Source organism: Capra hircus, chromosome 7 (genome assembly GCF_001704415.2).
Source record: "Capra hircus breed San Clemente chromosome 7, ASM170441v1, whole genome shotgun sequence".
Classification (NCBI taxonomy): Eukaryota; Metazoa; Chordata; class Mammalia; order Artiodactyla; family Bovidae; genus Capra; species Capra hircus.
This window is the reverse complement of record NC_030814.1, coordinates 93819021-93844557: the sequence shown is the minus strand read 5'-3', so window position 1 is coordinate 93844557 and position 25537 is coordinate 93819021. Positions and strand designations below refer to the sequence as shown.

Genomic DNA, 25537 nt, shown 5'->3' with positions numbered 1-25537 from the left:
TGCAGGGGGAGGGAAATACAGGTTCCATCCCTGGTCAGGAAACTAAGATCTCACACGCTATGTGGTGCAGTCAAAAACAAAACAAAACGGTATCTGGGAAATCAGCTTACACAAAAAAAGAGAAAAGGGCATTGAAAAAAGACAATGTCCTCCGGTGCATCAAACAGATTATCAAACTACAGTAACTCAAACAGTGGCAAAGGAACAAAAATAAGTTCAGTGGGACACATAATGCAAGGTATGACTTTATTAGGGGGATATCATGGTGGGACAGAGTGGGGAGCTGAGCCTATCGACAGATGAAGAAAAATGGTCTATAGCTTGTGGAGAGATTGGTCTTAGAGGATCTCAAAGTCTTCTGAATAGTAAGGGGATGGGCATTCACGAGAGGGGAAAACAGAAAGGGGTGGGGCCCAAGAGGAACCCTCGGAGTGGATGTTCCAGTTGGCTGATCTCTGCTAACGGGGCGGGATTGGGAACGGGGCGGGAATGGGGCCGGGATCGGGAACGGGGCGGGAATGGGGCGGGATCGGGAACCGGGCGGGATCGGGGCGGGGCGGGCCGAGGTGGGAAGGTGGAGGCAGCAGCCCTCAGAGGTCTGGGCAGGGAGCCGAGGGCTTCTCACAGATCCAGGGGTTTTCTGTAACACATCTGCCATCATTCCAGCCATCGTTGTGCAGTTCCACACAGTCCTCATCTCCGTGGTTGTTGGGCTCCCCTTTTTTCCAGAAGCTGTGAACCGCATCAGCGCAATGAGACCCCTACTCCACCCAGGGCCCACCCCCAATTTTGGAGGGGCTGGTCCCTGGACTTCGACAGCAAATTGCCAATACCAGCCAGAGGTTGGTGAGGAATTCGGAGGCAGGGTTTTTGAAATGTGGGTTCAAACACCACATCCACCAGAATCAGTTCTGGGAAAGTTAAATGTGGGCTTCCCTGGTGGCTCAGATAGTAAAGACTCTACTTGCAATGTGGGAGACCCAGGTTTGATCCCTGGGGTTGGAAAGATTCCCTGGAGAAGAAAATGGGTACCCATTCCAGTACTCTTGCCTGGAGAATTCCATGGACAGAGGAGCCTGGTGGGCTACAGTCCATGGGGCTGCAAAGAGCCTGACAAGACTGAGTGATGACACCAACACAGAATTAAATGCAGATTCCTGGGCCTGTACCTAGCCGTGTAGAATCAGACTCCCACCCAGCTCCTACCACTGCCCCCGGCTGAAGGCAGGACTCTGCATCTTCACCAAGCTTCTCAGGTGATGCTTTCCAGTCCAGAGTTTGAGCACCCTTGGTTTGGAGTTCCTGCCCACCTCTCCTGGGCCGTTGTCACTGGGAGGTTACCTGAGCTGGACAGGACTGTCATCCACCCACCGCCAGGAACCCTCACTGTGGTGGTCACTGAGGCCGATCCAGGTGGGTTTATTATTTCTGGCATACCAAAAGTTCAGGAATTTCTGCGGGTGGGTGGGGAGAGGAGTATCAGGAGGAAGATCCCTGAACGCCACACATCTCATGTCTGCCCGCATCTCCACGGTCCCCCGCCTCCCACAGAAGTTCTTCTCACAGTCTAGCCTAGAGGCCCTACTCAAGTTGTATGTGTTAACATGTGCATGGAGGCTGTGGATGTGTGTTAATGTAATACATATGTGGGTATGTCTTGTGTCTCAGTTAACATGCATTGTATATGGCCTCAAGGGCACTCTGAATTCCCTTCGTATCCATACATGGGCTCCTCTCATCCATGTTCTTCTCTCACGTGACCTTCCTGAGTCCATTATGATACCTCGTCCAAGAAGCCTTCCCTGATTGTATCTCACCTCTCATCCCCCTGCCACACCCCCAACTGCCCATCTCTCAGAGTGCAGAAGAGGGAGGCAGAAGGCTTTTTCTTGACCTGGCAATATGGCCCAGCCTCTCGGGGGACCTTGCCCAGCCCACCTCCTCCTCAGTACTGTTGATGATAACTAGGTGGGCCCCAGTAAGCAGACAGGCAGAGACGGCAGATCTCCAGTCACTCTGGGTCCAGGAGAAGAAGTAGCAGCTTCCGCCGAAGAACTCCCAGTTCTGAGGACAAGGGTGGCACAGGCCAGCTGGGGAAGAGGGGCGGAGTTGGAGAGGTTGCTTGGCTCCTAGGCTCCAGATCTTCGGAACCCAGGGCTAGGCCCTTCTCTTCAGCTGTCAGCTCAGTTCCTCAAGAAACCCGTGAGGAACACCCCAGTTCTGCTCTGCCCTCCTCAGCCTGGCAGCTGCAGCAGGTGTGGCCCAGCCCCCACCCACCATCCTGTGACTTCCTCTTGACCTTGGTGTGGTTCCCTTACCCAGGGTGGCATTCATCCGGGTCAGGCGCTGTAGGATCTCCTCCAGGTTTGATTGCATCTGCTTCTGTGCAACTTCAGCTGGAGGGAGAGGACATCAATTATTAAGCACCTACTGTGTATGTGGTGCAGAGGGCCCCATGAGAACATCATGCGTGGGTGTCAGGTGACCTGGAGAGCCCATCATACAGACGAGAAAACTGAGGCTTAGAGAGTGACTTGCTGGACATCGCCAGTCCCCCAGGACCTCTTGCAGGGGTCTGGTCCCCTCCCCAACTCCTGCCCTCTCTCCTCCACCCCTGGCAGTGGTGACTTGTCCACAGCCATACAGCCCCAGAGCCCCATCCCTACTCAGACTCCGGAACCTGGTGTCCAGCCATTTATCCAGGCTGTTGTTCTCATGGTCTCCCGAATCTCTCTGCAGACACCGGATCCTGGAAACTACAACGGAGCAGAGAATTCCCCCTTTAAGCACTGACCCTGAGCCGAATCTGCTTTCAAAGTCTCCCCACGGGGAGGATGAACTACCTTTCACAGGAGGAAACAGACTTAGAGAGGGAGAGTTACTGGCCCATGGTCACACAGAAGGTGACACAGAGCCCACACGACCCAGCCCTAGTAGGTCTAGGGACTGTGGAAAAGGGCAAAGACCATCCCAGAGAGAAAACCCAAAGGGACCGAGGACCCTAAGCCCCTAGATGCTCACTCACCTTGAACCAGAGTGGTCAGCTGGAGCGTGAAGAAACCCAGGGAGACGAAGAGGAGCAGCAGGAGAAGCAGAGGGGCCCAGGCCAGACACTCTGCAGGACCAGCAGAGGGGTGGGGCTTGGGGCTGGGGGCAGACTCTGCCCCCACTTCACCCCCTGCCCGCCCCCGTTCCCCCCAGCTGCCTGCTACTGAACCAAGCGCTCCCGTACCTGGCAAGCTCCTCAAACTGTGTAGCAGTCGAGGGCGTCTCTCAGCCAGTCTCTGGCCCCCAAATGTCTCCTCCTCTGGACAGAACAGAGCACACGCACTTGAACTTGGAAGTCTGCTGAGCCCTGCTCTCAGAGTTGCAAGCTGGCTGCCAGACCCCAGCACCGTCAGGACCCTGGGGCCCTGTCATCCCCACTATCACCCTAGACTGGGGGCCCAGCCTCACCAGAGTCATCTGGCTCCTTGTGTTCATACATCTCTGCCATCCTTCTCCCCTTTCTGTTCCTCTTCCCAGCTCTGGTCTGGACTATGGTTTTTATAACCTCATGTATTTCCCTCTGTAGCCCCTCCTCAGACCTGTTCTTTCTCAACTCACGAAGAATGAGGAACACGATAGGGATAAGACTTCCTCTCAGAAAAATCTGGGGACACATGAAGCGGCTGACACAACTAAGGAGGGGTCACTTAGGGCAGGGCAGAGGCCGGGCAGTCAACTTTGCAGCCAGAAGGCACTATTCCAACCCCTGTCCAACTCCGGTACCTGCAGCCTCACGTTTCCAGAGCCTCAGTTCCCTCACCTGTGAAATGGGACAATTAGCCTGCCTAAAGGAAACTGACCCTGAATATTCCTTGGAAGGACTGATGCTGAAGCTGAAGCTCCAACACTCTGGACACCTGATGCGAAGAACTGACTCACTGGGAAAGACCCTGATGCTGGGAAAGACTGAGGGCAGGAAAAGGGGGTGACAGAGGAGGAGATGGTTGCAGGGTATCATTGACTCAGTGGTCATGAATTTGAGCAAAGTCCGGGAGGGAGTGAAGGACAGGGAAGTCTGGAGTGCTACAGTTCACGGGGTCACAAAGAGTTGGACAGGACTTAGTGACTGGATGGTATCGATCCTGCTTCACATTATAATTGTGAGGTTGAATACAGTGCACTAGCAACGGATAGAAGCTGCCTCTTCTAATGATGAATACTCAATCATAACAGCACTGGAGCATATGCCAACCATTCTCCTTGGTGTATGCTCTCCCTCACTGCTCACAGTAATAAATCCAGATTCGTTAATCACAGTGTGTTCTTGGTGGTCTAAAAGTTCTCACAATAGCCCTATGAGAAAGGTAGTTACTATCCTTCTTTACAGATGCTGAAACCTAGAGGGCAAGGAACTGCCTGCGGTCACACAGCTCAAAAGCAGTGGGGTTAGGAGCTGATTCCTGAATCCCTGCTTAACCACTACACAAAGCAGTTACTTTTTCCCCCTTTATAACTACTAAATATAATATAGACAGTCACTTTGAAACTTTGTGTACCAAACTTCCAATTTATTTCTATACGGACCCTATCTGATTCAACTGAGTATATATAACTATTTTTTCCCTTAATCTTAAAGTGAGTCTTTTGTAGACAGCATATAATGGGATCATCTGTTTGATTCTTTCTGTCAATCTCTACCTTTTAGTTGGAGAATTTAACCCTTTTATATTTAACATAATTACTGATATGGTAGACTTTCTATCTGCCATTTGCTATTTGTTTTTCATATGTCTTATTTCCTTTTTACTCCTCAGTTCCTTTGTTACTATCTTTTTCATGTTAAATAACTTATTCTTTTTTTAAAAAATGAAGAATAATTGATTTACAGTGTTAACTTTTATGTAAACTGGGAAACCAAAGAATTTATGTGGTTTGCTTCACTGCAGTATTTGCTTTATTGTGCTAGAACCAAAATTCACAATACCTCCAAGGTATGCCTTGTAATATAATATGGCAACTATGGATATCATATTCTACCTCCTCCTGAAGGTTTCTTGTCATTGCTATTTTCCATAGTAGTTGTTTCTTATTGATTTAATGATTTTTCTGAATTAATTCCGCAAAGTCTCTATTCTCTGTCATGTACGATCACTTAAATCTCTATTTAGCTTGGTGTTTAGCAAGTGATTGAACAAACTTCCTTGAAAATCTGAAACTAAAAGTCTCCCAGTCTTCACCCAGAATCTCTGTGTGTTTTGACACTCAGTCAGGAAGCTTGCAACCCAGCCTTAGCTGCCACTTCCCGCTTCCTTGGAGCCTTGAAGTCAGCCAGAATTAAGAGCTTAGGAACTTGTCAGATTATTCCTGAGTATGCACACAGCCTTCCACATGCATGCGGCCTTCCAGATTCCCAGGAATACGTTGGAACTTTTCAAAGCCTCTTATGTTCACACTTAGTCTCTCAGTCATGTCCAACTCTTTGCAATCCCATGGACTATAGCCCACCAGGCTCCTCTGTCCATGGTATTTCCCAGGCAAGTATACTAGTGAGTTGCCTTTCCTCCTCCAGGGGATTGTCCTGACCCTGGGATTGAACCCTTATTTTCTGCATCTCCTGCATTGGCAGGTGAATTCTTTACCACTGAGCCATCTGGGAAGCCCTTTCAAAGTCCCTACGGACATCTCATTCCTTAACTTTTCTTGTTAAGACTGTTTGGTTAGGTTATTATTTGCCCCAGCTGTTATCCTCCACCTCAGGGAGCTGTGATGTTAAAATATTTGACAGACATCACCTGGGGAGAGGTTTTTAGCATTGGGCAAGTTCGAGTGAGGTCAATGAAAGATAATCTTTTCAAGTGTGGTCTTCCAGGGAACTATTCCAGGTAATACTATTCCTTGGGAACAAGGCTTTGTAAGAGCTCTGACTCCATTTTTCTTCCTGTACCAGAAAAGTGACCTGTTATTTTTTAAGGCTATCTTGTTTTTAAATTTTGTTTTATTGAAGTATAGTCAGTTTACAGTGTTGTGTTAATTTCTGCTGCACAGCGAAGTGGTTCAGTTATTCACATATATACATTCTTTTTCATATTCTCTTCCATTATGGTTTATCACAGGATATTGAATAAGGCTCCCTGTGCTCTACAGTAGGAACTTATTATTTACTCATCTTATATATAATAGTTTGCATCTGCTAATCCCAGACTCCCAATCCTCCCCACCCCCTTGGCAACCACAAATCTATTCTCTACGTCTGTGAGTCTTTAAAGCTATTTCTGTGTTGGAGAGAGGGGAATGGGACTAGGGTGAGTTAAAATTCCACCAAGCTCACTGTTCTTTATTGAGATTCAGCCGTATTTCTTGTCTAAGTACTCCCTGAGTTACTGTGAGCGTTTGGTTGATTGCCAGCGTTCTAAAAGTGTTGATTCGAACAAATTCTGCAGTTTTTCCATTGCTTTCATGGAAGGGCAAAATTTTTACTCTGCCATTTTTGCTGACATTTCTTTTTTTCTTTCTTTCTGTTTTTTTGATGGTTAGAGTGTCTTTGATTTGGCTAGTGGGAGCCTTTCACTCTGGCTCTGTGTCCATTTAACATGTGCTTATCAGTTCTTTTGCTGATCAGACTTTCCTTGCCCAAAGCCTGGAATCACCCATTTTCCAAAAGAGACCCAGTTGGTTTTAAGTGGAGAATGACATTCAGAAACCAAGACCTGAGTGTTAAGTGCATCGTTATTATTAGGGTGTCACTGATCCCAGGACCTCTGAGTAGACAGACAGGAAAACAGATACATGCACATTTATTTCTCCATCAGTCAGTTCAGTCGCTCAGTCGTGTCAAAATCTTTGGGACCCCATGGACTGCAGCACACCAGGCCTCCCTGTCCATCACCAACTCCCAGAGCCTGCTCAAACTCATGTCCATTGAGTCGGTGATGCCATCCAACCATCTCATCCTCTGTCGGCCCCTTCTTCTCCTGCCCTCAATCTTTCCCAGCATCAGGGTCTTTTCAAATGAGTCAGCTCTTCGCATCAGGTGGCCAAAGTATTGGAGTTTCAGCTTCAACATCAGTCCTTTCAATGAACACTCAGAACTGATCTCCTTTAGGATGGACTGGTTGGATCTCCTTGCAGTCCAAGGGACTTGCAAGAGTCTTCTCCAACACCACAGTTCAAAAGCATCAATTCTTCTGCACTCAGCTTTCCTTATAGTCCAACTCTCACATCCATACACGACCACTGGAAGAACCATAGCCTTGACTGGACGGAACTTTGGTGGCATATTTCTCTATATATATCACAGATTTGGAAATGACTGAGCAACCAAGCACACACACATATATGTTGAAAACCATGAGTTCACACCAACACTAAATACAGTAGAGTTCATTTTTAATTTGCCCTCCATTTTTTTTTTTTTTTTTTGTCACACAGTTTTCAGCATCTCAGTTTCCCAAGCAGAGACTGAACTGGGGTCATGACAGTGAAAGCCTGGAATCCTAACCTCTAAGCCACAAGGGAATTCCCACTCCATTCATCTTTGTAACACTCTTCTCTGATGGTGGGAAACCTGGTTCCCATTATCCTGGATGCATTTATTTACTTATTTCATCAGTCCCACCATATGTATAGCCAATCTCATCTTCCCATCACCAACCCTTATACAGTATAGATGCACTGGGCACTGACCCCCTCCGGCCAGGCAGACAGGCCCTCCTGTTGTTGTCCTTCTTACCTCACTTGAGCTCTGACATCCCATACCACTCATCTCTCCACTAGGATGCTCTCCTCCCCAAGTCTGGACTCCAACACTCTAGTGGCGGCCATTCTGAATGCTTCCTTCTGTCATCTAAGAACTGGCTGATCTATCTTGTCCCCAAAACACCTCTCCATCCATGTGCGCCTGTCCATACCCAGAGCTTGCGCCTGCCTGTCCTCTGGGATAGAAGCTGCAACTGCTGTTGGCTCACCTAAAAGGAGTTTTTGTTGTTGTTGTTGTTAATTAAAAAAAAAAAGTCACACCACATGGCATGTGGGATCCCAGTTCCCAGGCCAGGGGTCGAGCCTGTACTCCCTGCAATGGCAGCAGAGTCTTAACCACTGGACCACCAGGGAAGTCCCTGAAGGGCTCGTTTTTATTTCTGAAACCCAGCTCCTCGAGGCTTCCTTGCATTTACCACTCTGACTAGGAAAAGAAAAGTGTGGGGCCTTCTAGTTATCACCGTAGAAAGGAGGATCTTTGGGAAATTTCTGCATTCTCACCAGTGGAAATCCTGTCATCACTCTTTCAACACGTATTTTGTGCTAAATGCTTTTCAGACACGATCTCAGCAAATCTCCACAACACAGCTACTACTGTCCTCATTTTACCTATGAGCAAACAGATTCAAGGGCTTCCCAGGCTATGCAGTAATAAGCAATCTGCCTGTCAATGCAGGAGGTAAAAGAGATGTGGGTTTGATCCCTGGGTTGGGAAGATTCCCTGGAGGAGGAAATGGCAACCCACTCCAGTATTCTTGCCTGAGAATCCCATGGACAGAGGAGCTTGGCAGGCTCCAGTCATAGGGTTGTAAAGAGTTGGACATGACTGAGCAACTGAGTACACACATACAAACAGAGGTTCAAAGGTCACATCAAATGTCCATGATCCATCAGCTTATAAATGCTGGGGCTTAATCCATGAAAACACATCATTTTCTTTTCTCATATAGGTTCTTTTTTTTTTTTTTTTTTAGTTTTGGTCATGCCCTGCGGCATATGGGATCTTAGTCCCCCAGCAGGGATGGAATCCACACCCCCTGCGTTGGAAGCACAGAGTCTTAACCACCAGTGAAATCCCAAGCACATCATTTTCATTCATCGCTGTGTCTCTCAATTCAAACCAGCTCAAAAAATACCCATTGGAGTGCGGAGTGAGAATTGATAGTTTGCATCTCTTAACTGAGAAGTCTAAGAGAAAGAGAGCACCAAAGAATTGATGTTTTTGAAATGTGATGTTGGAGAAGACTCTTGAAAGTCCCTTGGACAGCAAGGAGATCAAACCAGTCAATCCTAAAGGAAATCAGTCCTGAATATTCACTGGAAGGACTGAAGCTGTAGTTAAAGCTCCAATATTTGGGCCACCTGATTCGAAGAGCTGACTCACTGGAAAAGGCCCTGATACTGGGAAAGACTGAGGGCAGGAGGAGGAGTGGGTGACAGAGGATGAGATGGTTGGATGGCATCACCGACTCAATGGACATGAGTTTGAGTCAACTCCAGGAGACAGTGAAGGACAGGGAAGCCTGGTATGCTGTAGTCTATGAGGTCACAAAGAGTCGTACACAACTGAGTGAGTGAACAACAAGAAAAAGAGAGAAGAGGACAAGGTTCAAGTTTTTGAACCTAGCTGTCTCACCCAGAAGGTAACCTTCTAGACCAAAAACTGGCAAATGTTTTCTGAAAAGGGCCAAATATTCTGGGTGTCATTTCCGCCACAGTTACTCCACTGTACCCCTGTAAAAACTGGGACAATATGTATCAGTGGCTGGGTGGGGCTGAGTTTCACCAAACTATTTATAAAAACAGCTGGAGCCAGCTGTTCAGAGGAAGGAGACCGATTCTGTTTTATTCACTGCTTCATCCCAGTGTTAAGAACACTGACTGGCAAGTAATGGGCAATTCAAAGATGATAATAAGTGAATTATCACTTGTGTATTCTTTTTTCCCCTTTATCTCTTTCTCTTTTTAAGTTTTTTTTGGGGGGCATGCCATGTGGCTTGAAGGATCTTAGCTCCCCAAACAGGAATTGAATGCACGCCCTTAGCAGCAAAAGCACAGATTCCTAAGCACTGGTTGTTGTTCAGTTGCTAGGTTGTGTCCGACTCTGCCACCCCATGGGCTGCACCACGCCAGGCTTCCTGTCCTTCACTATCTCCCAGAGTTTGCTCAAACTCATGTCCACTGAGTCGGTGATGCCATCCTTTGAGTCGGTGTTGCCCACCCCTCCTCCTGCCCTCAATCTTTCCCAGCATCAGGGTCTCTTCCAATGAGTCAACTCCTCGCATCAGGTGGCCAAAGTACTGGCACTTCAGCTTCAGCACTGGTCCTGCCAATGAATATTACCTAAACACTGGACCACCAGGGAAATCCCATTGCTTGTATATTCTTGATGGAAAAGTAGTGATACAACCAGAGTGAGCAGTGCTGGTGGGATGGTTGGACAGAGCATGGGAGATTCAGCTGCGCAACATATTCAAGGTGTTTTGGAGGAGTTTTTGCTCTTTAAAGAAAGGAGTGGGAATGGGACTCCCATGGGGGTCCAGTAGCTGAGATTGCAAATTCCAAAGCAGGGGACATGAGTTCGATTCCTAGCTGGGGAACTAAGATCCCACAGGCTATGGCCAAAAAAAAAAGTTTTTTTAAAGGAGAGAAAGAAATGAATTTTATTGGGCAACTGTTTGGTGCCAAGAGACCTAACTTTTCTCATGACAGACTTGTGAGGTGGGTCTGTATCATAGACTGAATGCTTGTGTCCAACATCCCCACCTTGGTATTCCTATTTTGAAACCTAATCCCCAATGAGATGATAGTCAGAAGTGGGGTATTTGGGAAGTAATTAGATCAAGAATGGGATCAACACTCTTATGAAAGAGACGCCAGGGACTTCCCTGGTGGTCCAGTGGTTAAGATTCCAAACTCCTAATGGAGAGGACTACGTGGTTCAGTCCCTGGTCAGGGAACTAGATCCCACATATTGCAACCAAGGGTTTACATGTTTCAAATAAGACCCGGCACAGCCAAATAAATTAAAAAAAAAATTTTTTTTTAAGAGAGAGACGCCAGAGAGCTTTCTCCCTGCTTCTGCCCCCTGAGGACATACCCAGAAGGAGATGGTCTTCCATGGATCTGGAGACATATCCTCAGGTTGTGCTAATGGTAAAGAACTCACCTGCAATGCAGGAGGTGAAAGAGATGTGGGTTTCAGTCCCTTGGTTGGGAAGATCCCCTGGAGGGGGAAATGGCAACCCCCTCCAGTATTCTTGCCTGGAGAATCCCATGGGCAGAGGAGCCTGATGGGCTACAGTCCATGGGGTCACAAAGATTCGGAAACGACTGAGCACACACACAAAAATACAAAATCCTCAGCAGACGCCAAATTTCACCACATATTGATCTAATTTATTTTATTTTGGGGCTGCACTGGGTCTTTGTGGCAGCATGCGGGCTCTTTGTTGTATTGTGCAGGCTTTCTCTAACTTAGTTTCCAAGCTCAAGCTTAGTTGCTCCATGGCAGGTGGTATCTTAGTTCCCTGACCTGGGATTGAACCCCCTGTCCCCTACATTGAAAGGTGAATTCTTAACCACTGGACTCCCAGGGCAGTCCCCTCACACGTTGATCTTAGACTTCCAGCCTTCAGAACTCTGAGAAATCAATGTTGGTTGCTTAAGCCCTCAGAAGTCTATGCTATTCTGTTACAGCAGTCTGAATGGACTAAGATGATCTATGTCCCCATTTCTCATATGGGGAAAACTGAGGCTCAGGAGTTGAGGAGACACACCACTCATGGCCTCAGAGCTAGAGACACAGTTGGGAAGGTGGTGGCTTTCCCATCTCCAAAGACACATCAGCAGAGTTGGAACACCAGCCTCTCAGAAAGGTGAGACAAGACACTCTATTGGATGGGCTATTCCTACTACATTCATTATAAACCTCTCTGCCTTGTAGGGCTTCCTTGGTAGCTCAGCTGGTAAAGAATCTGCCTGTAATGCGGGAGACCCAGGTTCAATCCCTCAATCCCTGGGTCGGGAAGATCCCCTGGAGAAGGAAATGGCAACCCACTCCAGTATTCTTGCCTGGAAAATCCCACGGACAGAGGAGCTTGGAGGGCTGCAGTCCATGGGGTCAGAAAGAGTCAGACACAACTGAGCAACTAACACACACTGCTTGGTGTTCAATGCTCCGTGACTGGATCCTGAACTGGCCACCCCGTTTTTCTCTCCTGGGGCGGCAGAGGCCTGCTGAAAAACTTTTTGTTCCTCTAGGAAGCCACATTCTCTTTCACTTCCCGACCTCTGCATGTGCTGATTGCCCAAACAGAAAACACCCATTCTCCAACCACCCTGTCCCATCTCCTCTTGAACAATCAGTCCTTCAGGATGTAACCTTTCCCCTAGAACATGATCTTAAGAAAGCTCCAGAGTATTTTCCAGCATCCTCGAGCCACTCTCCAAGTCTCACCAGACTCCAGTGGGATGTCCTGCAGACTGAAGGCAGTTCTGACACCATCCACCTGGAGACCAAATGAAATCTGTTTAAAAAAAAAAAAAAAGCAACTGCGTATATGTTAAAGATCTCATTGGCTTTATCCAATGATGCATGAATCAGGCAGCATCCAGTTTGGCAGACAGAAAGGAGCTCTGAAGAGCTGTACAAGGCTAGAGGTTTTCTAGGCAGATGGGAGCAGGGTCAAGGAAGTTGTACCTGAAAAAAAGTGGATGGGTCATTGCAAAGTTATTTTCCAATAGGGGGATGGCAGAGGTCTATCAGATGATTCCTGATTGGCTGGTTTAAGATGTCATTTCTGAAACAGCTGAAACTGTCATGAAGGCTGAGTTAAGCTTTATTGAGGCTTTCACTGGCTAAATCAAAGATCTCCCTTGGTATTAATAAATGTCACATTGCACTTGAAAATGTGCGTTATTTTAAAATATGTTTTGACGTTGATTTCTGACATAATTCCACAGTGATAAGAGAACAGACTGCATGGTTTCAATACCTTTAGACCACGAAATTTTTGCACCTTGTTTTATGTCCCTGGATATGTTCCAGTGTCTCCTAATTTATAGTCTATGGAAACTTGAATAGAGTTTGTATCCTACTGTTGTGTGAAAATGGTATAAATTTTAATTGTGTTGGATTGGTTCACAGTGCTTTCCAGGTCCACTATATCCTTCTACTTTTCTGTATATTCATTCAATTAATTTTTGAGAGTCTGATGTTGAAACTCCAGCCAAAAATCTTAACTTATCTACTTTAAAAATTTGTAATATATAGTGAAACAATTGGAGAAGGAAGTGGCAACCCACTGCAGTATTCTTGCCTGGGAAATCCGATGGACAGAGGAGCCTGGCATGTTACAGTCCATGGAGTTGCAAGAATCGGACACAACTGAGTGACTAAACCACCGCCACCAGGTATATGTAACTTTGTTCTGTATTTTCCAAGTCTCCTGTAAATGTGTTATCATGCCTTCATAATTAAATTTTAAAAAAAAAAAAGAAAGAGAAAGAAAAGACTGAGTTAGGTGTTGTGAGACTTACCATAAGTAACTCCACTTTTGGTCTGTTGTCTTATTTTTTTTTTTTAATCTTTATTTCTGTGTATGCATGCTAAGTTGCTAAGTCATATCTGACTCTTTGAGACCCCATAGACTGTAGCCCGCCAGGCTCCTCTGTCCATGGGATTCTCCAGGCAAGAATATTGGAGTGGGCTGCCATGCTCTCCTCCAGGGGTTCTTCCCGACCCAAGGATCAAACCCACGTTTCTTATGTTTCCTACACTGGCAGACAGGTCCACTAGCGCCACCTGGGAAGCTCCAGTTATTTCTGTACATACCTTTATTTTTGGCTGTGTTGGGTCTTAGTTGCAGCGGGCTCAGTAGTTGAGGCCCTCGGGCTTAGTTGCACCCCAGGCATGTGGGATCTTAGTTCCCTTACCAGAGATTGAACTTGTGACCTCTGTATTGGCAGGTGGATTCTTAACCACTGGACCACCAGGGAAGTCCAGATATATTTCTTATTCTATCACAAAAGCTGTCCTAGGTTCCCTCCAGGCTGGGTCAGGTGCCTCTTCTGGGCAATCCCAACCCCCTTTTCAGGTATCACACAAAAGTTCTCTGCTTTCAGATCTGTGTCCCCCTCCAGATTGTGAGTTCCACAGGAGACCATGTCCTTGGAATCAAAGCAGATGTTCGACAAATGTCTAGTAAACAGATGAGATGAGTGAAGAAATGTTGTCTCATTCTATTGCCTATTTCATCTTCTTACCACCCAGACATGCGTAACTGTCCAGTCCTCCATTCCCACCCAGAATCTCACCTCTCTCTTCCACTGACAAATCACATCTTTTAATGCCACCTCCTCCAGGAAGACTTCCTTTCCCACCCACTTGGAGCCCCATCCAAAACCAGGTGAGGAGCAGACTCTGTCATCCCTTAGAAGGTCTCATCTGACAGCAGGAAGATTTCCCCAAAGACTTGCCCCAGGTTAGACCCCACCTTCCTCCTCTCAGACGAGTGCCATCCGCTGCTTTAGAGGTGTCATTGAAATAGGGCTCAATGGGCTGGGCTGGCCTTACAGAAACTTGCCAGCATCAGAATTCCAGAACTTCAGCTAACATCGTAGACTGGGAGAAGACCATCCTGGGCTGTGGGCAGGAGGAAATCAGGGAACCAACAGCCTATTGGGTTTCTCGCCAGGTTGGACAGCGCCACCCAGTGGTCAAAAAGGCTTCGACATAGGTTAACAGAACAGACACCTTCCTGCCTCCTTGACTTCGCCTTGGCTGGTCCTTTTGCCTGGCATGCCGCCCTTCCTCCGTCTCTTGTCTTACCTGCTCTTTAGAGTGACATCACAGTCCTCCAGTTTGCTCGTTTCCTCACCATGAGCCTCAGCTCCTCTAGAGCCCCAGGAAGGAAGGCATGTCCCACCACACATTCTGCCCTGCAGTAAAATGTCCTGAGTCAGCTGCTCCTCCAGCCTCGACGGCCCCACTCCTGGTTATGTGGGTAAACTGTGCCCCACGTCTTGGAACAGGAAGACTTCCAGGAACAGGACCACGCTTCTTCCATCTTTGAGGGGAAAACCTCTGGGTATCATCACACTTCTTAGAAGAGGGCTGTTCTCATTCTTGCCTTCACCCCCTCCCCAAATCACCAGTGACGGTATCTACCTTTCCTTTGAGAAAAAGAGCAGACCCATTTTTGTCTTGGTCCCACCCGTGACAGAGGTGGCCACTTCCTCCTTCCTGCCTGAACTCCACTTTCCTGGGACTCCCCTGATAGCCTCACCCGCTGTGTCGCCTTCTTCCTCCTGGGCTGCTCCTGTTCCATCTCCCTTCCTCTTCTTTTGCCTGACCTTGCAACTTGCTTGTCATTGATGAATCTTTGCTATCCAAATCCTCTTCTTCTGTTGGGAGGACGAGAAAGGAAGAATGCCAAGGATGGACTGATTGTCCAGTTTCTCCAGGATTGCGGCCAGCCTGAGGTTGCAGAGGGCAGCAAAGTCAGAGGGAGACACCAGAGCCAGAGCCTAGTAAGAAATTACCCAAGATCCAGTATGTCAAAAGTGAAAACCCAGGGACTTTCCTGGTGGTCCAGTTGTTAAGACTTAACGCTTCCAGCCCAGGGACCTCCCTCCTGGCACTAGTGATAAAGAATCTGTCTGCCAATGCAGGAGGTGCAAGAGACGCGAGTACAATCCCTAGGTCAGGAAGGTCCCCTGAAGTAATAGGCAATGGCACTCTGCTCCAGTATTCTTGGCTGGAGAATCCCATGGACAGAGAAGCCTGGTGGGCTACAGTCCATGGCGTCATAAAGACTGAGAACAGGCACACCTGCGTGCACGCACGCACACACACACACACACACACACACACACACACACACACTTTTCCAGTTCAGGGGGGCATGGGTTTGATCTTTGGTCAGGAAACTAAGATCCCACATTCTGTGTGGTGTCGCAAAAAAAGCAAGAATGCCCAAACTGGTTTTAAACACCAAATGGCCACAAGCTAGGGTATAGGGAGACCAGGATGAGGCTATAAAACCATCTTACCCTGATGCTGTTTCAGGTACTTGGTCTTTAATCATCTTCCTTTCTAGCGTCTCCTATGATGTTTAGTCTGCTCAGTTTTCAAACCTCTCCTTCGTGGATCCCTTCGGATATCTTGTGTCATTCTATGGTCTATTTCCAAATTGTTCTTTGATTTGTTTGTTTCAACTCTGGCTCCTCTATATAAAAGTTATCTATTATCTATTATCTAATTGCTACACACTGAGTGGATTAACATGCATTTATTATTCCAGGCTTTTGTGGCTTAGGAATGTAGCTATGTCTTAGTGGATCCTTTGCCTAGGATCTTTCTTGATGACCTAGGGGGTGGGTTGGGGAGTTGGAGGGAGATTCAAGAGGGAAGGGATGTATGTATACATAGGACTGATTCACAACATTGCGCAGCAGAAACTAACATAACCATTGTGAAAGTTGCTCAGTCGTGTCCGACTCTTTGCAACCCCATGAATTATACAGTCCATGGAATTCTCCAGGCCAGAACACTGGAGTGTGTAGCCTTTCCCTTCTCCAGGGGATCTTCCCAACCCAGGGATTGAACCCAGGTCTCCCACATTGCAGGCGGATTCTTTACCAGCTGAGCCACAAAGCTAAACCCATGAATACCGGAGTGGGTAGCCTATCCTTTCTCTAGCAGATCTTCCTGACCCAGGAATCAAACTGGGGTCTCCTACATTGCAGGCGGATTCTTTACCAACTGAGCTATCAGGGAAGACCAAAAATATGTGACAGTCACTCAGTTGTGTCCAACTCTTTGCCACCCCATGAACTATATAGTCCATGGAATTCTCCAGGTCAAAATATGGGAATGGGTAGCCTTTCCCTTCTCCAGTGGATCTTCCCAACCCAGGGATTGAACCGAGGTCTCCTGCATTGCAGGTGGGTTCTTTACCAGTTGAGCCACAAGGGAAGCCCAAGAATACTGGAATGGGTAGCTTATCCCTTCTCCAGAGGATCTTCTGGACCCAGGAATTGAACCAGGGTCTCCTGCATTGCAGGTGGGTTCTTTACCAACTGAGCTATCAGGGAAGCCCATAACCATTGTAGAGCAGTTATATTTCAGTAACAAAATAACTACCTTAAATATCAAGCTGGAAGACTCATATGTTCTGATTTTAAACAATGCAAATCTATGGTAACAAAACAGTTCAAAACAGTGTCATTCTGACCCAAGAAAAGATGTATTACCAACAGAAAAGAATTAAATGTCCAGAAATAAACCCATGCATCAATGGCCAGTTGATTTTTCACAGTGGTGCCAAGTCCATTCAAAGGGGGGGGAAAATAGTATCTTCAACAAATGTTACTGAGACAACTGGATTTCCACAAGCAAATGAATGAAATTGGACACTTGGATCACATTGCACATAAACATTAACTCAAAGTGGAACAACAGCCTAAATATAAGAGCTAAAACTATTAAACTCTTAAAAGAAAGCATAAGGGTAAACCTGTATGACATTGTATTTGGCAACAGATTTTTAGACATGACATGCAAAGCACAGGTGACCGAAAAAATAGATAAACTGGACTTCATCAAAATTTAAAACTTTCATGCATTAAAGGACATCTTCAAGAAGGCGAAAACAACCTACTGAGTGAGAGAAAATACTTGTAAATCATATATCTGATAAGGACTTGATATCCAGAACATATAAAGAAAATCCGCACCTCAATAACAACAAAAACATACAATTCAGTTTAAAAATGGGCGAAAGACTTGAATAGACATTTACCCCAAGATGATGTACAAATGGCCAATAAGCACATAAAAAGATACTCGATATTATTTGTCATTAGGTAAGTGCAAGTCAAAGCCACAATGAGATAACAATTCACACCTACTAAAATAACTATAATTTTTTTAAAAAATAATAAATATTGGTAAGAAGGTAGAGAATTGAAACCCTCAGGCTTTGCTGCTGGGAATTTAAAATGGTGCAGCCACTGTAGAAAACACTTTGATTGCTCCTCAAAAAGTTAAACATAGAATTATCATATGGTCCAGCAATTTCACTCCTGTTGTTCAATCACTCGGTTGCAACCCCATGGACTGCAGCACACCAGGCTTCCCTGTCCTTCACCATCTCCCAGAGTTTGCTCAAACTCACGTCCATTGAGTCGGTGATGCCATCCAACCATCTTGTCCTCTGTTGTCCCCTTCTCCTTCTGCCCTCAATTTTTCGCAACATCAGGGTCTTTTCGAATGAGTCAGCTCTTTGCATCAGGTGGCCAAAGTATTGGAGCTTTAGCTTCAGTGTCCGTCCTTCAAATGAACATTCAGGATTGATTTCCTTTAGGATTGACTGGTTTGATTGCCTTGCAGTCCAAGGGACACTCAAGAATCTACTCCTGGGTATTTATCAAAATAATTGAAAGCAGGGACTGAAATAGACACTTGTACACCTGTGTTCATAGCAGCATTATTCACAGTAGCCAAAAGGTGGAAACAACCCAAGTGTCCATTCACTGATGAGTGGATAAGCAAAATACAGTTTAGGCAAACATCAGAATATGACCTAACTTTTAATAAAAAGGAAAGAAGTTCTAACACAACATGAATGAACCTGCAAATCTTTGCTAATAGAAACAAACCAGACACAAAAGGACAAATATTGTATGATGCCACTTACGTGAAGTGCCTAGAATAAATTCATAGCGACAGGAAGTGAAACAGAGGTTACCAGGGTCTGGGCAGGGTAGGGGGTGGGTAATGGGGAGTTTTTAAATAGGGACGGAGTTTCTACATGGGAATGATGAAAAAGTTTTGGAAGTAGGTAGTAATGATTGCGCAGCATTGTGAATGCACCGAATGCCACTGGATTGTACATTTTAAATGGAAAATGTTAGGTTACATGCATTTTACCACAATCAAATATTCTCAAAAAAGAAGAAGCTGCCATGTCTCTTAAGTTCTAGGCTCAGAACTAACTAGCCCAACATCACCTCTGATGTATTCTTTTGGTAAGAACAAGTGACAAAACCAGCTCAGATTCAAGTGATGGGAAAACAGACTCCACTTCTTCATAGGAGGAGCTATAAGTATTATCCCCCTGTCTGCTCTTTACAAGACAAAGTATCAAGTCTGAGCCCACGGTGATCAATATCACAACAAACAAATTTTGAGTTAAAAATCTTAATCTCGAAAAAAATTTTGTGCTGAAACTTCTTATCCTCTAAATACTGAGAGAAAAATAATTTAATCAGTTGAAAGATGCAAAATTTGACTCTGAAGAAATGATAACCACCTCCCCCACTACTGAAAAAAATCACAGAGAGAGAATTGACAGTTGGTAAAAGAAAAAAAGAATTGGACAAAAAGAACCCAATGAATCAAATGTTTACTGCAAAGATCACATGGAAAAAATGTTCCTGATAAAAATGATTTCAATCAAATAAAAGTAAACACTGAAAAAAAAAATTGGGGACAGTTTAAGTGCACTGAATAAAAGCAAAGTTATCCAGGAATCTAGTTGGCTAGATGCAGCTTAGGATTCAAAATCTTTTCCAACAGAAACGTGTTGGATTTTTTTTCTCACTGAGCTTTTAAAAATGGAATCAAAGTGTCCCCAGAATAAAACCATCCTTTGTGTGAGCATGGCAGGGTGAGCAAGAGAAGGTCAAAAGCCCTGGGCATCTTTCTGGCATTTAATTTTATTCCCCAGACACCAGACACCAATTATCTCCTAGGCAAATTCCCAGAAACGATCTAGTCCTTACGTCTTTCTGGGCTTCTCTGGACCCCACCCAGGTTTGTGTCTCTGCAGACCCCTGTCTCCCACCTCTCATAACAATCCAGGTATTTTGTTCCTTAAAAGTTGTAGGTCACACTAAACTGTTCTTTTCTGGGGGTGAACCCCAAGATTTGTCCTCACTCCTCCACACTGGGGAGTAATGGGCAGCCAACTCAGAAATTATCCCTTGGTGGTTATTTGGCCCTCACCACATCCTGGGTATTACTCTTGCCCTCCTGACTCGAGACCATGTGTTCCATCTCTAGGGCTCACCTAGTGCTTCCCAGGTGGCACAGCGGTAAAGAATCCACCTGCCAATGCAGGAGATGCAGGTTCCATCCCTGACTTGGAAAGATCCCCTGGAGGAGGAAATGGCAACCCACTCCAGCATTCTTGCCTGAAGAATCCCACGGACAGAGGAGCCTGGTAGGCTACAGTCCATGGGATTGCAAAGAGTCGGACACAACTGAGCAACTGAGCACATCCCATATCTATGTCCACAGGGATCCTCCCCCCACCTCTTAAGTCTGCTAGGAATCAATGGACAATGTCCATGAGGTTCACTTCAGCTTCATACTCTGCAAATACAAGGCCACCTTGTGACTATGTCAGGACTATGAAACGTCTAGCACATAAATTTTAAACTAAGGGAGCAAATAGAGACTTCCCTAGTGGTCCAATGGTTAAGGCTCCACCCTTCCACTTCAAGGAGCATGGCTTCAACTCTGGCCCAGGCAATAAGATCCTCCTCCCCAAAAGGAGAGGGAAGGCAAAGATATGCTTTTCTGGCCATGTGGCATGCAGGATCTTAGTTCCTCAATCTGGAATCAAATCCCGGGCCCTTGGCAGTGAAAGCACAGAGTCCTAACCATTGGACTGCCAGGGAATCAAAGATGTGTTCTTTAAAAAAAAAAAAAAGAAGTATGGGGAAATATGGGCATGTGGAGAAGGAATTCATTATAATTATTTTTGCCATTGAGTTTTTAGAAATATGCTTCAAAGCTTTTCTGAACAGTTCCAGAATTTTAATAGATGCAATGTACAATAGATAGTAAGAGAGAGGGGGAGAGAGAAGACATCCACTGAGGGAGTATAGACAGTGGCGAGAGGGTGTAGACAGACTCAGAGTGGAGACAGAGACAAAGAGAGAGAAGGCAAGCAAAATGTAGATTAGACAGAGTGTAGACTGAGGCGGAGACAAATCACAGGGGCAGGGAGTGTGGCCTGACGTCGTTCACTGCTCCCCAAACCAGAAGGAACCTCCTACCTACTATTTAGAAGACTGAGATCTCAGACCTCAGTAGGTCCTGACATGGCCCATCTTGAGTCCCAGGCTTCCCGTTCCCATTTCTGTCTCTTTCCATTTTCAGCTCCATTCTGAGCTGACGATGTCACCCTATCTTCTGTGACAGGGTCCTTCTTCCCTGCCCCAGCCCCTCCAGAACCCTTCCCTGCATCTTGGGGTGTAAGCGTGTCCTTTTTGCTAAGTCTTGCCCCCTATCAGTAACTCCCCAGCCTGAATGATCCTTCCACCCTTCCCTTCCCTTCCCTGTTAATATCTTGGGCCCGCCATTCATTCATTTATCAAACATTTTATAAGCAGTCCTATGTGCCGGGCCCCTACTCAGCAATGCTGAGGACCACGGGAGGAAACCTGACCTAGGCCCTGCATCACTCCCACCCTGCCCCCGTGGGTCTAAGAGGTGTTGGGGGCGTGGGAGTCATGTAAGCAGTGATAACGGCATGCTCAGAGTTTGATGGAGGAACATTAGACACTTAAGAGAAGATATTTAACCTAGCCTAGACTAGAGGAGGGCCTGAGTCCCCGGTGTGACACCCCAACCCCCCAAAGCCCCGCCCCCAACACAAATAGGGCAGTGTGAAGATGCTGTCCCTCAGCCGCAGGGACTTCTGATAACGCCCCTTCTCAGACCCAACCCTTTAGCCTCTACCTGCTCAGCCCCTGTCCCAGGGCTGATCTAGGCCACGCCCCTCTCAGCCCCTCCCCTATTTCATTCACTCCCGAAGTCCCACCGCCTGGGAGGGCAACTGCGCAACAATATCGCAATCTCATTGGCCAGAAAGCGTTACTTCACCGCCCTCCTTCAGTGTCATTGGCTCGCTAGATGTCAATTTTCTTTATAGCGGCCCAACAGTTGCCATGGCCGAGGTTTGAGGGACAGATAATAATAGACGTCCCAGGACGTCTCATTACTGGGCAAAAAGCCCGGCTCTGGGCGGGGCTTAGCGCCAAACGCTCGCCTGCCTCTGTCTGCGGTTCCTCAGGGACGCAGTCTTTCCTCAGAGACACACCCCTCTCTCCTCGCTATTGGTCATGCCAAATGTTGATCAACAGGGCGCCACATTTCGATAGGCAAAACTACCCGTCCTTCACTGCTTCCCTAACTTCAATTCGCTTCTCTCCTTAAAGGCGGCAACCTTCTGGCCGTAGCCAGGGCCCGCCTTACGATATGACCAAGGATTGGCCAAACACGCCATCACTCCTTGACAGTGGGCGGAGCCAGAGCGGCTGGGGGCGGTGAATTGGCTGACTGGGCCTCGGGGGCGGGGCAGCGGCTCCTGTCAGCGGGTGAAATGGCAGCGGCGGAGCCGGCGGCGACCGCGGTCCCGGGGGGCGGCTGAGGGGGCCGGGCCGGGCCGGGGCTGCGGGGCGAGCGACACGGCGGGGATCCGGCGGCGCGGCCCGGGACGGCGAGACTTGGCATGGCGATGGCGCGCTCTTCACAGGTAGGTAGGCGGCACGGGCCGGGCCTCCCGGGCGCCTTCTCAGGCCCGCGGCTCCGCGTTGCGGCCCACGGGGGCCGGGCAAGACCGGGACTCCGGGCCCCTTGCCCCGGAACCCGCCCCGGGAGCCCTCGGCACTCCCAGCACGGACACTGGCCGTCAACCTCGGGCCCTGGCCCCTGCACATCCTCGTTCCTGGAGCTTCCCAACCCCTCTGGGCCCCTCCCAGGACCCTTCCAGGTGCCCTCCTCCCCCACACAGCGCCCTTCCCGGGAGCCCCCCTCAGGCCCATGACCCCCGCTTACCCTCTTTACTGATCCTCAGGACCCCTTTCCAGGCCCTTCAGGGCTCCCCCAGTCACCACCCCACAGACCCGCCCCCTACAAACGCCCCCTACCCCGCCGCAAGCCCAGGACCCCCGCCCTCCCTCTCTCCGGATCCCCCAAGACTCCTTTCATCTGTAGACCCCTGGTCACGCCGTCCCTCTTCTAACTTCATATCCCATCCCTGGGCCCAGACCTGCCCCCACCCCCAAAGATACCAGCCTTAGAGCCATACCCCTCCAGTCTGACCCCTCCTCAGCCTCTGTAAATCTGGATTCCTGCCCACAAGCCTCACCTCAGCCTGCTGGCCCATCTCCCACTCCCAGAAGCCCCATACCCAAGGGCACCCCCGAAAACCACTCCTGGGATCCTCCACACACACACCCCTGAACCTGATTCCCCTCAATCCCTGCTCCTGAAAATCCACCCTCACTTCGTGCTTGAAACAGCCCAACAGATAGTCTGAACCCCCTCCCCAACCAGGGACACCCACCCCTCTAAGGGCCCCACTCACTTGCACAGACACACACACACCTGAGAGCTAACAGAGCAAAAACTATGAATCCTCAACAGCTCATACTGATATGAGTATGAGGGGCCCAGGGTGGGTGTGATAGACGGCCTGGACCCCTCATACACAGACATTCAGGAGCCCTTCACACAAACACACACACACAGAGTCTGACTCTTGGATCCCCAACACACACAGAAACACTTAAGACCTCCAACACAGACCCAGGCAGTTGGGAACCCCCCAACTTGCCTCCCATACACACACACACACACACACCACACACTTGCCTCCCATACACACACATGTGTGCATGCACGTGTGCGCACACACACACACGTCTCCCACACGCACACACATGTGCATGCACACGCACACACACACACTTGCCTCCCATACACACATGCGCATGCACACACACACACACAACTCCTCAGCACTTTAGCACTCCTCCTTGGAATTCACCTGCCCAAGTCCTCCTGGAAGCCGCCACCAGCTCCCAGCTCAGGCAGAGACTCCAATGTCAGCTGCCTGCCCTGCCCCAGATGGCCAGCCTTTCCGTCCACACCAGCCTGCCTGAACCAGTACCCTCACCGGAGCCTTGCAGGTGGCAGAGTGACCCAGAATCTCCCAGCATCCCTGTGGACACCTGTCCCAGACCTCTTCCCATTCATCCATCTCTCCCCATTCATCCATCTCTCCCCCTTCAAAGGGAAGGATGCTCCCTCTTTCTCTCCCCTACACCAGTCTCCCCCAAAGACCCAGTGCCTTCCCCCTGATTGATGCCACCCGTGGCATAGGGTGGGGGTGCCGGCTGCCCCTGGCCCCAGTCCTGAAGTCTGACCAGACTGGTAGGACCAGCATCCTGACCCCATCACGCCTGCTGGCCTCAGATGGCAGCAGCTCCCCAGATGCCGCCCATGACTGGCCCGGGAGCTCCTTCCCCCATGGCCAGTGTGTCATGAGAAAATGAAACAGCTTCCACCCACCCTGGCATTTGGGACCCGGTGGGGCTGGGTTTGGGCCTGCCAGAAGCAGGCAGCTCTTTGTTAAGGAATATTTTCAGAAGGGAAAAATGTGCTGAAGAGGCTCGGGTGGAACACGAGTGAGGAATCGGCTTGGTTTTTGTTTTTGTTTTTTTTCCCCACCTTGGCCTGACTGGGATGGAGCTGGGCGACCTGTGTCCACATGTCTTTCTAGGTGTTCTGGCTCTTTCTGCCCAGCCGGCCCTGGCTGGCTGACCCACAGCCCACCCCCTCGTGTCCAACCTGTGGGTTCCCCTGGGCTTCAGCAGTTGCCCGCAGGTGATCCGGCCCTGGCACAGGGAAGGGGCAAGTCACAGAGGGGGCCAGATCAGAGAACTGGGGAGACAGCGTGTCCAGGACCACAAGGTTGAGGAGGAGCCCCAGGTCCCCCCCCAAAGGGGAGTCTGGATCAGTCCAGTGCTGCCTGCTGTCTCCTTCATCTGACCTGAGCCTACCTGGAAAACCCTAGAGAAATAAGCTCAGCTTCTCTGTGGACATTCACCAGTGGTTTCTGGGTGGCTCTGGGAAAAAGTGCATCTTGGCTTGAGGCCTTGACTTACGCATCTGGAGAATGGGGAGAGAAATCCCACGACCAAGACCTGGGACTTCAGGGGAGCCAGCGAGATTAGGATGTGTCCCTGAGTGTCCCCCTGGGCACCATGTGAAAGAGGGGTCCATGGGGTCTGTGGTTGCTAGTAGAGTCACTGGCCTTCTCAGTCCCCTGGTTGTAATTCGCTGATGCCTTGGTGAGTAGCGGCTGTTCTTCCATGGCTGGGCTATGCTCAGGGCTGAGAGTCTGTTATGGGATTTGTGGTCACACAGGGACCTCCCAGAGGGACAGAGGGCAGTCGGGGGTCCACTGGCTGGCGATGCCCACACCCCATGGAGCCCTCTGATATGGGGCAGAGCGAGGTTTCTTTTGTCCACGTGCTGAAGGGAGGAGAGAAGGGGAGACTGCTGAAGGTCACAAGGTACACAGGAAGCAAACTCCACAGCCTCCCTGGGGAAGGGGAGACTTTGTGCTAATGCACTGAGGTCAGGAGGCTCCCAGGACAGACTGTGAGCTCCTCAGGAAAAAACGAGAAGGCTCCAAAGGAGGGCTGGTGAGCAACATCGGTGCCCATTTACCCTGGTCTGGGGGTCCGGGGCAGGTCTTTATGTCTGTGCTATTGATGTACGGTACAGGGGGCACAGAGGATCCTGATCTCAGTTTCCCCATGCAGAATACAGGTGCTGGTTGGTTGTTCCAGGTGAGGCCCCCAGCAATGAACTGGGAATTGAGTCAGGGGTTAGGGTGTGAAGGAATGTCAGGTGTGGCCCATGCCCTGTGTCTAAAGCCCCTCTCCATTTCAGGAGGCCAGAGCTGAAACCAGTAGGTCATGCCAA

At 48.4% G+C, this 25537-nt stretch overlaps 2 protein-coding genes across 3 annotated transcripts in view; one reads left to right on the top strand and one right to left on the bottom strand.

The window, feature by feature from the left end:
• CD209 (CD209 molecule) lies at positions 233-3550 on the bottom strand. The gene is made up of 8 exons (XM_005682411.3): positions 3457-3550; positions 3233-3307; positions 3026-3115; positions 2667-2756; positions 2319-2396; positions 1939-2090; positions 1342-1454; positions 233-732 (listed from the first exon to the last, which is right to left on the bottom strand). The coding sequence occupies exons 1-8, from the start codon at positions 3494-3496 to the stop codon at positions 591-593; spliced, it is 780 nt and encodes a 259-aa protein (XP_005682468.1). The 5' UTR covers positions 3497-3550; the 3' UTR covers positions 233-590.
• The window catches only part of EVI5L (ecotropic viral integration site 5 like), a 32482-nt gene continuing 29113 nt past the window's right edge, over positions 22169-25537 (top strand). The window contains exon 1 of one of the 2 annotated variants that reach the window (XM_018050954.1): positions 22169-22295. The gene's annotated coding sequence lies outside the window, so the exon portion shown is untranslated. The remainder of the gene's footprint in view (positions 22296-25537) is intronic. The other variant, XM_018050955.1, reaches the window with a different exon arrangement.